This window comes from Streptopelia decaocto, assembly GCF_964273445.1.
Source record: "Streptopelia decaocto genome assembly, chromosome: 6".
Taxonomy (NCBI): domain Eukaryota; kingdom Metazoa; phylum Chordata; class Aves; order Columbiformes; family Columbidae; genus Streptopelia; species Streptopelia decaocto.
In genome coordinates this window covers 5,938,210-5,952,815 of record NC_138660.1, presented here as the reverse complement: position 1 = coordinate 5,952,815, position 14,606 = coordinate 5,938,210, and the positions used below count along the sequence as shown (strand labels likewise).

General features: G+C 59.4%; 2 protein-coding genes across 2 annotated transcripts; one reads left to right on the top strand and one right to left on the bottom strand.

The window, feature by feature from the left end:
- Positions 1-593: 593 nt before the first annotated feature.
- Positions 594-3,511, bottom strand: SLC51A (solute carrier family 51 member A; the record flags this gene model as incomplete). Its single annotated transcript, XM_082055288.1, has 9 exons — positions 594-852; positions 1,229-1,334; positions 1,535-1,681; positions 1,800-1,911; positions 2,044-2,202; positions 2,287-2,360; positions 2,469-2,623; positions 3,008-3,102; positions 3,294-3,511. 9 exons carry the CDS (start codon positions 3,509-3,511, stop codon positions 716-718), a joined length of 1,203 nt encoding a protein of 400 aa, XP_081911414.1. The 3' UTR covers positions 594-715.
- Positions 3,512-5,338: 1,827 nt separating this feature from the next.
- On the top strand, positions 5,339-7,576 carry LOC309441144 (uncharacterized protein). The gene is made up of 4 exons (XM_082055613.1): positions 5,339-5,809; positions 6,022-6,115; positions 6,757-6,805; positions 7,473-7,576. Exons 1-4 carry the CDS (start codon positions 5,544-5,546, stop codon positions 7,511-7,513), a joined length of 450 nt encoding a protein of 149 aa, XP_081911739.1. The 5' UTR covers positions 5,339-5,543; the 3' UTR covers positions 7,514-7,576.
- Positions 7,577-14,606: the final 7,030 nt, after the last annotated feature.

The following is a 14,606-nucleotide window of genomic DNA, read 5'->3' as shown; positions in this document are numbered from 1 at the left end:
CACAGCCGGCTCCTGTCGTGGCCTCAGCTGCCACCTTAGCAGAGGTTTGACTGAGAAGATGCTTCAGTGGGCGTCAAAAGATGACCCAGTGGTTTCCGCAAGTTGTCTGTTGTAGTTGGAGAGCAGATCCAAGGCAACTAAGGCAGAATTAACTAATCGTCTGTTATGAAGGTGTTTCAAGGCTCCTTCCTGTGCCTGAGCCCAGGCTGGCAGGTGCAGATGCCCCTGCTGAGGAGAAGCTGCCAAGGCGATGGGCCAGACCCATCCTGAGGTCTCCAGAGAAAACAGCGCTGCCCTGGCATTGCCTTGGCCATCGGACTCCACCCAGTAGCACCCAGAGGTCAGTGCCATGGCTGGGTGTTGGGCACCCCCTGACAGCCCCACACCATGGCTGTGCTGCTCCGGGCTCTGTCTTCCCCCGCGGTGCGGAGTCACCTCCCGCCCAGCCTGGGTAGGAGAGGATCCAAGCCTGGTCACCAACGCAAGACTCAGGTACAAATTCATCTTTATTCAGTGCCAGACAGGAGCCACCAAAGCAGAGGCGGCTTCACGGTTCCCTTTGGCTTGTGGCTCTCAGGTTTCAGAACCTTTCACCCCTCTCCAAGATACCTTTTCCCCTCCCTGCCTCCTCTGCTGCCAGCAGCTCCCTGGGGCCAGAGGAGAAGGAGGAGATGGTTGCACGGGACAGAGCAGCCCTGGCCTCACTCTGTCCTGCTCACGCCTGGACGTTGCTGCCTGCAGGCGCGAAGCTGACGGGCTGGTAGCCCGGTTTGTCATCCTGCTTGCGGTAGTACATCCGCGTCACCACTGCCAGGATGAAGGTTTGCGGGATCAACAGCTGCATGTTCATCTCTGGAAGAGGAGGAGGGTCATTTGAAGCTGCCTTCATCCACCATGCCTGTTCCCCATGCCCCACCTTGTGATGGAGAGGCTTGCCCTGGAGCAGGCAACACTTTCCCATCGCCTGAGGGAATGGCAGGAAGATGTGCCAGGGGAGGTTTGGATATTAGGAAGGGATTCTTCACCCAGAGGGTGGTGGAGCACTGGAACAGGGTCCCTAGGGGGGCAGTCATGGCCCCAAGCCTGACAGTGTCCAAGGGTCATTTGGACAACACCATCAGACACATGGTATGAACTTTGTGGTTGTCCTGTGCAGGGACAGGAGTTGGACTCGCTGATCCTTGTAGGTCACTTTCAACTCAGGACATTCTATGATCTCCTGACTTACGCTGTGACCTGGCCTTGGAGGAGAAGGGTGGCGAGCAGGCGATGTTGCCGTTGTTGGCCAGGATGCTGAAGATCGCGGGCTGCAGTGCTGTCAGGATGAGGAGGACCTGCAACCGCCAACACCTGAGGTGGTGGGCACTGTGCTGCTGCCAGACTCCTGCCCTTCGCATTCCCTGCTCTCCCACCGCCAGACCAAGCTCTCACCTGCCAGCAGCTCCTGCCCCACCATCTCCACCCGCACCCCCTCATCCTGTTCATGCTGAGGAGCCACTCACCTGGGAGGTGACCAGGCAAGATGGGGGCTCACCTGGAAGCAGGAGAACTTGGCCTGCATGTTCTGCTCGGCTAGGTGCAGCCGAGCCTGCCGGAAGAGGATGCCCAGGGCCCAGAGCGCGAAGAGGGTGGAGGCGCCAACCACGGTGTTGATCCAGAGGGCCACGCTCTCCGCAGAGATCTGGGGTGGCAACACAAAAAATGCACCTGGGCTGACAAAGCTACTGGGCAAGGTGGGGGCTGGTGGAGCCGTCCTGTCCAGGATGTCACCCTGCTTGTCCCCGCACCCTGGGACTCACATCAGCAGGGTTGTAGTTCCCGTCAGCAGCCAGGACCAGCCCCAGGAAGACGGCGACCACCCTGCAGAAGGCGTACTGGAAAGTCCCCAGCATCATCAGTTTGAGCTTTCTCCTGGCACAGCAAGAGAGACCGGTAGCATCCTGAGGTCCCTGAGCCCCTACCTGGGGACTGCTCTTCCACCCCAGCAGAAGCAGGGGGTGAAATCCCTCCCCAGGGGCAGGGGTTACCCCAGCTCTCCCTCACTTGCTCATGGTGATTCGGGGCAGGCAGGGGCAGCAGCAGCAGCAGGGCCCAGTGCTGACCACCATGGGCACATCCTTCAGGGTGCTGAGCACCGCCTCTTTCCCCCCGAAGCCCTCCACCATGACCAGCATCATGAGGCAGAAGCAGATGGCAAAGTACCTAGAGAAGAGGAGGAGGAGGAAGAAGGCACTTCAGGCCCTGTGGGCTCCCCGATGCCCCTGTCCTGGGTTGGGTGATACTCACGTCGTGGTAGCCATCTCCACCACCATCATGGCACGTGGGATCCAAAGCCCGAAGCAGCTGACCACGGACACAACCTGGGGAGGAGACACAAGCTTGGCACGCTGCTGTTCCCCCTTCACAGGCGCTGGCACCCCTCAGGTGGCGCTGTCCCCCTGGGGTGATGCCCCTGCGCCCCAGCTCACCGTGGGGGCCGAGCTGCTCCAGCGGAGGGTCTTCATCTTGATGGGGCAGCGGATCTTGCGAGTGAGGTAGAAAGCCTCTTCCACGAAGATTGCGACCGACAGCAGCGTCATGACGGTGGCGAGGCCCATGATGGTGAGTTGAGCCACGTCCAGCTCTGCAGCAGAGGGGTGAGGAGCTGGCTCCATCCCATCCTGTCCCCCCTGGGGCCACCACAGCAAGGATCTGCCACATGACCCACCACTCCACAGGTTTGGGAAGCCCCTTGCTGCATCTTCAGCATATCTAGCCATGCCAGAGCTGGTGCTTCTGCCCCACCTGCTCCCATGTCACCTGTCCTGGTGCTGGGTCTCCCTGGGACTGCCCATCCACACAGGCAGGGCTATGGGGGTGGCGGCTGAGACCCCGGCAGCCCCCTGCTGCCTCCCCATTCCTCAGGGCTGTTCCCTGCCTGCACCCACCACAGCCACCCTCCCTCCTTCATCGCTGTCCTGCTCCCACCAGTGGCAAGAGGGTCCCCCCGCCCTGTCCCCCCACCTACGCCGCAGCAGCTGCCGGGAGGTGGGTGGCAGGGAGAAGCAGGCTGCGGGCACGCTGAAGTTCCTGATCAGCATCTCCACCAGCGGGCGGGGGAACCTGCGGAGAAGAAGGGAGCTGCTGCAGTGGGCAGGCAGGGACACAGGGACACTCAGCCCCGCAGAGTCCCCTGTCCAGCTCAACTCACACCCAGGCACCTCCTTTCCCTTAACAGAGGGAATAACCCAAAATCCTGCTCCAAAAAGGGTTTTGCCTGGCTGCAAAGCAGCACGGGGGGCTCTAGCACCCACCTGGGGTCATCTGCCAGCTCCATGGTGGGGTCCATACTGCTCTGCTTCTCCCTGGCTCCGTCCCAGCGGCTGCTCGGCTGCTCAGTGCTCCCTGCCTTGGCTCCCGACGTGGGGTCAGAGTCCCCAGGGCAGGGACCGCGGGGAGGCCGCAGCACCTCGTTCCAGTTTAACCAGCAGCCTCGGGCACTCCCCTCCCTCTCCCATTGGCGTGCCCCCATGCTGTCCCAGCCCCACGGCCACCCGGTTATTGACCCGGAGTGCTGGGGGAGGCAGTTATCACCCGCGCCGGCACGCCTGCGCATCCCCAAAGCTTGGGGAGCAGGACACCTGTGCTGGGGTGGCGCTGCCTACACACCCTCTGGGGCAGCCCGGAGATGGGTTTGTGTTGCCAGGGATGCCCGTGGTGCCATTCAAGGTCCATGATGCGTCCTTGTGTCCCCTTGGCAGCAGTGGCCGGGTGGGAGGCGATGCTGCGAGGCCATGGGAAGCCTGCCAGCCCCTGCATGGCTCTGTGGGCTGCGTGAAGAGTTTGCAAGGACTCAGCTCCCAGCAGCCCGGGACTGAGCGCTGCTGAGAGCAGCTCCCATGACACTAGAGGGCAGGGCTGGCCCAATGCTCAGCACCCCAGCTCAGCACCCCGGCCTCTTGGGGAAGAATCAGAGCCCAAGCCTGGGGAGGGGGACAGCGGGCTGGAGGGGACACACTGGGTGAGGAGCTGGGACATTAGACATGAGGAGCAGTGTGTCCTTGTCCTAGATGGATCCCAGCATCCTCATGGGTCCCAGGGGTGCCCACGGCTCCTGGTGTCCTTCCAGCATCCCAAGAAAAATGAGGACTGTTTTTTACTGGGTGACCAGGGACTTTTGAGCTCCTACCCTTTGTTCCACTGGCAGTGGGCTCCTGCTGAAACCAGAGTGTCACTGCGTCCCCTGCACCCTGCTTGGGAGCAGGATGCTGCTGTTGCCATTGGAATTAGATGTGGGATGGCAGGTGGGGGCAGAGGGGGAACATGCTGCTGTTGCCGTGGAAATGGGATGTGGGGAAGGAGGGGGATGCTGTGGTTGTCATGGGAATGGAATGGGGGGATTTGTTTCCCTGGCCAGGGCCAGGGCCCTGCAGCTGCCCAGCACACCATGGAGCTTCTCATCCCCTTTCATTTCAGCACCATCATCTACCTCAGCTCGCTTGTCTCCTTCCTGTAAGTCATGCCATAGCCATGGGCCAAGCCCCGTCTCATGGGCACAGGGCAGCAGAGCTGCTGTTTCACACCAGCGTCCCCCAGATGTTAGTGTCAGGCACCAGCTCAAGCAGCCTGCACCTACGTCCTCTTTCCCTGCCATCCCCCAGCTCCAGCAGCCCCTAGACCAAGCACCCCAAGGCTCTCTGCCCACCCTCCCGCTCTCCCACAGCAGCCCCAGGGCCTGACACCCACCCCATCCTCCCTGTTCCCCCCTTGCAGGTGCGGCTGGCTGGCTCTGCACATCGCGCTGCTGTTCCTCAGCTCCACCTCCATCCTCTTCCTCCTGGCTCTGGTCGTCTTGGTCCTGCTCAGCATAGCTGGCCTGGGGCTTCTCCAGATAGGTGGGATGACGGGGGGGGCAGGGGCTGCTTCATGGTGGGGTGGCCCCTGGAGCTGGGGCTCCTAGTCTCCCCGCGTGTCTCCTGCAGCAGTGGCCAGGCAGGACAAGGTGAAGAAGGTGCTCATCAGCACAGCGAGACAGCGCTGCCGGTGCGGGTGCCACCATCAGAGCCAGTCACAGGTCCTCTGCTGCCCCCACTGCAAGCGGTCCATGGAGGTGAGGGATGCGGGGCACAATGGGGCTCTGTGCATGTCCAAGGTACCATGCACACCCGGCCCACCCCTCAGCCCCATTAACCAAGTCCTGTACCCTTGTCCCTACACACTGTATACCTCCCCCATCTTGCCCCGCATACTGTGTCCCCACACCTAACCTGGCTCACTGCACCCCATAAACCCCATCTGTAGCCCTGCACAGTGCACCACACATACACCCATCCCTATACAATACACCTTGCAAAGACAGCCCTGCTCCCTGCAGCCCCTACACACCATACCCTAGCCCTATACATTGTGCCCCACACGCACAGCTCTCCACATTGCACCCTATATGCCTGTCCACACATCCTGCAGCCTGCACACCCAGCCCTGGGCACTCAGAAACCCCTTGCACACACAAACACGCTCACCCCACCTTGCACAAGCACAGCCCCCCATGCACACACAGCACCATGCAGAGGGTGACCACAGCCCTGGGTGCTCCCGGCCCCACGAGGTGCACAGGCCCTATGGGCCACCACTCACCCAGCACCCCTGTGCTGCACCAGTTTCACCAGTATTGCCTACGGCCAAAGAAACACACCAGCTCCAACAACATGTGCTGCGTCTGCCTCTTCGTGATGGTCACCACGGGCTATGTCATGGCGGTTCTACTGTCCTGCTTTATCTACTTGGTGCCCATCCCCCTGTGGTCCATCAACACAGCGACGATCTGCACGTATCCTTTGCCTAGAGAGGCAGAGTCCTGCCCCGGCTTGCACACACACATGTGCTGCACTGCCCAGGCTGCCGTGTGCAGGGGCCTCTTCTCCCCTGCCTGCACGTAGCCCCGGGGCCAGCACCACCCATGGGTGATCACTACACAGGGGCACGCAGGGATCCCCTTGCCCAGCACACCTGTCTCCGTTTGTCCCTGACTCACTGCTCCAGCATCATGATGATCCTTCTCGCGACTGTCTGCCTGAACCTGATTAAACCCTGGGTCCCCTGCATCTTTCAAGCACAGCACACCCTGAGATGCCAGGTACGTCTGTGGGGCATGGAGCATCCCACCAGCTGGGGAGGTGGAATGCGGGACATGGCTGGTCCCCAAGCGCAAAGCGGGAGACCAGCCCCACGTATCGATGCTCTGCATGAGTTGGTCCTGACACGCACACGCACACACACACACACACACGTGTGCACAGAGGGCTCCATCGCTGCACACCCTCCCTTCTCCATCCCCAATTGGTGCCGGATTCACCAGTGACACCCGGTGGCACTGACCCACCCCCCCCTGCAACAAGCCCCCAGCCCCATCACCCTGCCCAAGCCCACCCTGTCCCACCCGACATGGGGCCAGGACAAGTCCGTTGTCTGTGGTCAGTGTCCTGTGGGGCTCAGTGTGGCTTCCTGGGGACATGGAGCGCTCTCACCCCTGCAGCCCATGGCTCTGAGCCCTCCCTGTGCTGGCAGGACAGGACGTGCCTGTGACATGCTTGCTCCAACCTGCCCCGAGAGCTGGAAGAGATGGGTGTGGAGAGGGGAAATACAGCGGGATGGGGTAGCCAGGGTCTCCCCAGCTTCTCATCTTATTCCAGCCCCTGTCCATGCTTGGGACGGGCGATCCTGGGGCCACCAGGGTCCATGCCCACCCTTCTCCCTCGGTCACCCTTTTCCACACAGGCTGCTACCATGGCCAAAACCTGGCAGGACGGGCAGGAGCCAACAGCAGGTGAGTATCCCCTGGCAGGATGGGGGGGACACACAAGGCTCCAGGCAAGGTCCACCAGCCCAACCCCAGACCCCTGGGGAGCTACAGGGCAGAGTGACACCAAGCACAGGGACCCGCTTTCCTGTCAAAAACCCCTTCAGCAGATAAGGAAAATGGAGCACTGAGATGGGAGCTGTGCACTCACCATCCCGGGGAAGGGGTGGGCTGAAGGCTGACGGCCCCCTCGGCATCGGGGTGGCTATTTTACCCCAAGGAGCTGGTGGAGGGGCCAGCAGCACCTCTGGTAAATCTCCCAGTTTGCTTGGTTAGCTTTTCTTGTTTTAAACAAAACTATTTGACCATTTAAATCCTGTTAAAGAAAAAAAAGCTAAGCGGACCCTCTTGGCGTGCCTGCATCGCCCACGTTGCTGCTTTGTCAGCGTTCCCCAATACTTGGAAAAGTGCTTGAAATGCAAATATTTGCATGAGTTTTTAGACAATTTTCCACCCATCTCTAATTCTCCACGGTTACAGCTGCAGGGGCTGACCTTGGTGGGCATGGTGGGCTCCCAGCTGACCACCATCAGCTTCCCCATGGCCAGGACACAACAGGGAAGGAACATCCTCATTTAAAGCCCTGGTAGGAGGCCAAAACATGCTCCTCCCCACACTCTCCTCTCCTACCCAGAGCCTCTGGCTGCGCTGGACTGTGGGGACACCGAGGAGTGAGAACCTCACACCCAGCTCAGGCTGCAGTCCAGCTGGACAAGCAGAAAATAAAGATCTTCACCCTGAGCTTTTGGTGTTCCGCGGTCACTGCTGTCCCAGGACACAGAGGGATGGACCCTACTCAGTGGCACAGAGTGGCCAGGATGCTCCCTTTCCCAAGGGACATTCCCCATTCTGTCTGGTCCCCGTGCCAGGCAGGACCAGCCCCCCAAGAGCAATGGGGGGGATGCCTGGCACCCACCTCTGGGGCAAACCACGCTCCACGGGCACCTCACTGTAGGGATGCCAGCGCTCTGCATGACCACAGATGGCCCTGGTACCCCCCACCCTAGGGATTTAGGGGAGAGGCAGTGTCCCCACCCCGTCAGTGTCCCGCCAGCACCCCGCTGAGTCACTGGAAGCAGGAGGGTTGCCACAAATCAAGAGAAATAAATAAAACATGGAGGTCAACAAGACTTGTGAAAGGGACAGGAAAGTCTTTCCCAGGGCGCTGGCCCCATCTGCCCCCCCGCCCCAGCCCCTGTAAGCATCGCCCTGGTGAGGAAACCACTGCTGAGAGTTTGGTGGAAGTGGATGTTGGGGCCGGATCCTGCTGACGGTCATGCAAGGCTGTTGCCACCATCCGCCTTCACATGCCCCACCACAACCCACAGCTGCCCAGCGTCACGGCCTCGACTGGACCCCTGCAAATCCGACCGCATCCCCAGCCCCCGAGCATCCCCCTCAGCACGGGGCTGCGGCAATGGCCCTGGCCCCAGCATGGCCAGGATGGGGCCGGCTGCCCTCAGCCCCAGCTCTGGCGCTGCCCCGCTGATAGGGACGGCAGGAGACCTGCCTGTGGCTGCCTGCAGATAAGAACCGTGTGCTCTCCACCGATTGCCCTGGTAGGCAGCTGGTGGGGCGGGAGCCGCCATTCCTGGGAGATAGAGCTGGGAGGGAGCAGCAAGTGAGGAGGGCGGGGGTGTGAGACACTGAGCCCATGCGGGTCCCCTCTGTGGGCAGGGGGAGGCTCCCTGAGAGCACAGATGGGGGGGCACGAGGTGTGGACCCTCTGGCAGAGCAGTAGCCCCTCTCAAACCTTCCCCTTCCTAGTGGGGAGCAGTCCCTCTGTCACTGGAAAACCCCTCCCAGTGCCTTGCGAACCCATAGGGCTGCATCATGGGCTCCCTGCGAGGCAGGGTCAAGAACCCCATTGTGCCTCAGTTTCCCCATCTCTAAAATGTGGCGAGAGCTCTGCAGCACGAGGGCAGAGAGCGCTCAGTCTCTCATCGCTCCGGTGCCCAGGGAGAGACCCGTGCCAGGTGTTATTTGTAGACCGAGCTGGCATTTCAGATGAGGACACGCTGGCCTCGCAGCCAGCCGCCTGTCTCCAGCCTCTGCCCCAAGGTCACCAGGAGAAACACCAGCTTTGGAGGTCCTGCTGGCCTCAGCCTCCCCTCCTGGTCAGGGAAAATCCCCGTTTTCCCAGCATGATGGGGCACAGACCATTCCCGTAGGACACACCAGGCAAATTCCCCGCACAGCCCCGAGCCCTCTGCCCAGGCGCAGGCAATGGGACACACCAGTGGGTGGCTGCGGGGCAGCGATGATGGAGCGAGACCGGAGGCGTGCAGCACGCTGAGAGTGTCACCTCCAAGAAGGTCTGTGACACCCATCACCCTCTGGACGGGAACGCGAGAGAGCTGGGGATTTTCGCTGTCCAGAGCAGCACGCCGCTGCACGGAAAAGCCAACCCCCGCATGTCTCATCATCCCCTCCCTCGCCCTCTCGGGAGGCAGAAGTGATGCAGGGAGGGTGGGTGAGCAAAATCTCCCCAGTGCCGCGCACCCCGCCAGCCCCAGCTCCCAGAAACACTGCCTGGCCATGTTGCCATCGCCTGCACACAACCCTGGTGACACCCCCAGGGACCCTCCTCCCCCCTCCCTGAGCAGGTTTGGGTACCACCGTGGATGCTGCCACCCTGAACAGGCTCCCGTGTCACTGCGCCAAGCTGGGGAGGGAAGTGGGACGTTGGCACAACCAGCGGTGTCACAGATGGGTCGCCCCCCAGGGAACTCTCTTGTGGGCCTTCAGTGGCCCAGCCCTAGAATTCATGTCAGCAAAATGCCTTTTCCTGAAACTGCTTGACCATATATATATATATATATATTCATGAAAAAGCCATAAATACATACACACACATATATATGCATATGATTTTATATACTACATAGGATCTTATGTAGTGTATATTTATCGCAGTGAGCTGGGATGGGTGTGCACTCAAGAGAAGAACCGCCCATCCTTACAGGCTGCTTATCACTGCAGTTGTAGCCTCAATCACACTTCCAAACCAGTACTCCCATGGGACTGACCCTGCTGCTCCTGCCCAAGGGTCCCCCCAACCTCAAAGGTGACCCTGGGGATGCCCAGTACAGGGTGCTGCCTGTCACAATGCCACTACCCCATTGCTGTCACTCCAAGGGTCTGTCTGCCAGCTGGAGGAGAGGAGGAGGATGATGGGTCTTGTCCCTGGCGTGGGAGGAAGGGGACCCCACTGTGAGCAGCCCAGCAGAGGCTGGATCAAACCCTTTTCCCACCCAGACGGAGGCCATCGGAGCAGCTTTGATATCTCCAGCCTTCTCCTCCCTTTTGAACAGAGCCTCACAGATGGGCCGCCCGATAACACCCCAGTCTTCTGCCCGGCCCTTCTGGCCTCCCTTCTGTTTGCTTTTCCTCCCAGCAGCCCCACGTCCCACAGTGCCACGCTCGGCCGGAGCGGAAGCCACCGAGCCGCGGGGCTCGGCGTGGCGGGGGCTTTGTCTCCTTCAAAGGGGACGAACAAACAGCCGGTGGTCCCCAACCCGGCTGGGGGGATCCTGCGGAAATGCCGCAGCCAGCACCCTCGGGCGCCGCTTCCTCCCCGCTCAGAGGCTTCGGATGCAGAGAAGTGTTTTGCTGCTGTAAGGCAACATCTGTATTTCCAGTGGGCGTCCCGGTGAAACACCATGGGTTTCTTAGAGCTGCTCGCCAGCCCCGGAATGAAAAGGCACCTTGTTTGAAAAACAAGAGAGGCTTTTTTCTGCCACAGCCACCTAAAATATTGCATGTCACCGCTGATGTTTGCTTTTTGAGAACGAGGAGGTAAAAACACACACCGTGTGGGCTGCGGGCATTTGCTTTGGTTGAGAGTTTTATTTTCTTACTTGTCTGCCTCCTGCAAGAAGCTCGCAGGTGAAAATGCTGAGGCTTTTAAAAAGCCCTGCCTCAGACTGACAAATATTTTCCCAGAGAGCCAGCAGAGACACGGTGTGTTTGTGGAAGGGGGGTGCTGCTTCCCTGATGGCCTCAAGCCCTCCTGTCTCCACAACACCCACCCACCGGCCTCAGTCACCCCATGGAGACACCTGCAAGGGCTGTGGGTTGGCCATGGGGAGCAGTCCTGGTCACTGGGGGAAAGTCTTCATCCCTTGGTGGGTCGTCTTCATCCCTTGGTGGGTCTTCTTCAGCAGGTCAAAGCTGATCCCGAGTGATGCTGCCGCCCAACACAAGTGGGAGGCGGAAAGAATGCAGCTCAGTGGGAACCAAGAAAAACACCTCTCTTCTCCTCCTGCCACCTCCACCGGTGCCGGATCCACACCAGCTCACGCACCCCACTGCCCGCCCCCTCTTTCTTTGGCAGGCAGAGGAGCAGGAGGGGGTGGATGTGCCTGGAGAGATGTGGGCACACACGTGGGTGCCCATGTCGGGTGTGCGTGTGGATACTGGCGTACATGTAGACGTGTAGACATCTCTGTGCATGTGCCCACACTTGACATGTAGGTGGCTGGCGTCCATGCGTGCAAGCACAGCAGCCTACAGCACCCCACGGGGCGCAGGGAGCCGAGGCAGAGGGCGACAGGGACCCAGCATGATCAGCTCTTGCTCACTGACAGCAAAGCAACGCTCAGCCCTGGCCCAGCCTCTCACCTGGGTCTCACATCTTCCTCTAGGTCCCTGCTGATGGATGAAGTGAAGGGATAAAGCATTTCCCCCCAGGCTCTAGTGGTAAGGAGGAGGAGAGGGTGTGCTGAGGCAGCACCAGTTGCTCTGCAGAGGTGTGCATTGCCACGCACCCCTTTTCCCCTTTTGCATCATGAGGTAACAAGTAAAACCTCTGAATTCACCTCTGGACAAAGCCAATAAAAGCTGCTGGGACACGCACAGGCAAAGAAAGGTTCTTTCTCCAGCAAGGGGTGATAGCACCCAGCAAAACTCACAACTGCACCTGGCTGAGGAGGGAGCCGGGGCGGGTGCCTGCACTGGCACGGCGGGCTCAGCACCCCCCGGGGCAGTTCTTGCGGACAGACTGAGCCAAGCAGAGCTAAAGGAGAGGCTGGTCCCTGCTGACCGCTGCTTTACAGGCCAGGAATGACTAAAAGTCAGGAGGTAATAATAAACACCAGCCTGCTCTTCACTGGGGAAGTAGGGAACGGAGCAGAAGAGGTTGTTTCCATTGGCTTGACCAGAGAGGTTTTTTTAGCTGCAGGAAAGATTTCGACTTTCAGGCCACATGGAGACAAAAACAAAAACTGACATTTATTTTTCCCTAGGGTAAAGTCAGCTTTTCCCACCGAGCAGGGGCCCAGCATTCCACAGGACGTCTGCTGAAAGAGACAGGACAAGCAAAGTTGTGCCTCTGCAGAGCCCACCAAGGCCATTTGCCTTTAGCACCGGGTTCCTTGGAAGGAGACACGGGGGACGGTGCCTGCCTGGGGCAGAAAGCTGTTGCAAGGCAGACCTGCAGGGATGGGAAGGTCAGCAATTTGGCTGAGGCACAGAGCTGTTTATCTCTTGTTTCCAAGAGCTGGGACAGTCACAGCCCCTCTCCAGGCACACACTGGCCGGGAGATTTGCCCTTGAGGCACTGACGTGCTTCACATGCCCCGGAGATAGTCTGGGCTCATATTTAATTCAACCGTGCGTGCGCCCGGGGACAGGGGCTGGCAGCAAACTGCAGCCCGCGGGTTTCAGCTCATCCCCTGGGACCCCACAACAGCCCAAGGGAAAAGCACGAATGCCCCAGGACCGTGCCAGGCATCTGAGTGCCGAGAGCATCCTGAGCCCTCTGGCTGCCGGAGCTCCTTGGGTCTGAGCATCACATCTCACCCGTCGCTGTGTAAATGAACCTACAAGGCACATGCATGGCCTGGGCGCCCCCTGCACAAAACTGGCACGCAGGCAGCCGGGGGCAGGTGCCGCAGCCGCTGCCAGCGCACAGATGGGGCAATTAGCAGGTAGGGAGAGAGCTCCCGCTCTCCCTGCTCAGCCCAGCTGCACTAATCCCACCCCAATTAAAGCCCCTTCTTTGCCTTCAGATATTGCCGTGAGAGATTAATCCACCCTAATAAAACAGGGCACCTCCAGCAGGCAAGAAGACAAAGCCAAACCTCGGGTTTCAAAAGGCTCTGGCACCTGCCTGGGAGCGTTTAATTACCCTGACAATAGTTTCAAAAGCAGAGTAAACCACAGAGGCCAGGGGAGCTGTGCAATGAAAAGCCCACGGAGGAGGCGCTGGCTCAGCCTGCTGCTCCCGGTGCCTGCAAGTTTCAGCCATTTCCCAAAAGCAGAACCGTCGTCCAGCTCTCTCGGGGACACTTTATCCCTGCAGAGCCTGCAGCACTGCACAGAGTGCTGCCTGCTTCTCTATGTTGTTGCCAGTTTTTTTATTATTCTTGTTCTTTGTCCTTTGCATTGCTCTTTTGCCAATAAATACACTTCATAAAAGCACAAAGCAGCGGACAGGTCTAATCTCTTGAGTCAATATGTGCCCTTATCCACGGAGGGTGTTTCCCACCAAGCAGGCTCGGGCTGTCCTTGATCCCAAGGCGGCAGCGTGTGCACTGCAGAGCGAATCAGAGGCAGAACTTCCCTGGGTTTTCCAGCCCTTCCCAGGCCCTTTTGGGAGCACCGGAGTGAGCACAGAGGGACTTTTGCAGATCTGGTCCTACTAGAGAGGTACAGCAGGTACTGCAGGACCCCGTAGGGCAGGCAAATGTCCAGTGTACAAAGCAGACACCTCTCACTTTATCTTCGTGTCCTTCATGGCTCCATCCAGACATGGCTCAGAGCTCAGCTTTCCAAGCCTGTTGGTTAGCAACTTTCCTTCTGGGTACATGGGCTCCTCATATGAAAAACCACGAATTGTGGATGGCAACCCTGGCTTTCTAGGATTCAAACCACCAAGTTTGGAAGCAAAATCCCCAACAGTCCCCAGCTGTGGCAATCGCTGATTCAAGTGCTTGCAAAATTGCACACTTTGCCAAAATGACCTGAAATGCCTGCCTGGAGGTGCACTGAAGGAGGAAAGAGAATGGTTGTGTGCTGCACTCCAGATGCAGATCAGAGAGAGCCAGGACAAAGCAGGACTGAGGAACTTGTGAGAAACCCATGATTTGGAAGAAGAGACCCTCAGAGCTATGTCCCAACTCCCACATGTGTCCTCTCCTCACTGCCACCCTTTTCCTTTCTGCTTCCCATGACCCGAAGCCTCTGGCCCTTGGGCTGATGTGATGCTGGGGCCAGGTCAACAGGTAGCCATCAAACACACGGGCTTTTTTGGTGGTGCAGAGCAAGACAGACCTTTGATGTGCCCCAGGGTGGCCGTGCTGTATCCCTCTGCTTTTCAAAGGCCCACCCACAGCTATTGTGCTCACATCCTGAGGTTGTTTGTACACTCCTCGGAGGCCCCCATCTCCGCAGCCCCCCCACCGCAGGGACAGCCGCCGTGACCACCAGATAAAAGCAGCCGTGCTCAGCGGGCAGAGTTGCTATCAGGGCAGCGACAAGCGGCACAGTCCCGCGGTGCAGCCGCCGAGATAGCAGGAGCTTTGCCGGGCTGACCCTGCACTGCTGAAGGCTCCAGGTCAACAGCAGCTCCTGCTAGGTCTTCACCAGCCCCATCACGCTGTGTCTGTTGGCAGGAGCGATATCAGCCCCACGCACACCAAGGATTTGTCCTCGTGCTGCTGCTGTCCCCCTGGGGAGGGCCAGCATCTTGCCAAAAGATGTAACCGAGCGGGAAGCAATGCTAAAGCCTTTGTCTTTGCTAATTGCCTTGTCTCTCTGCATGCTC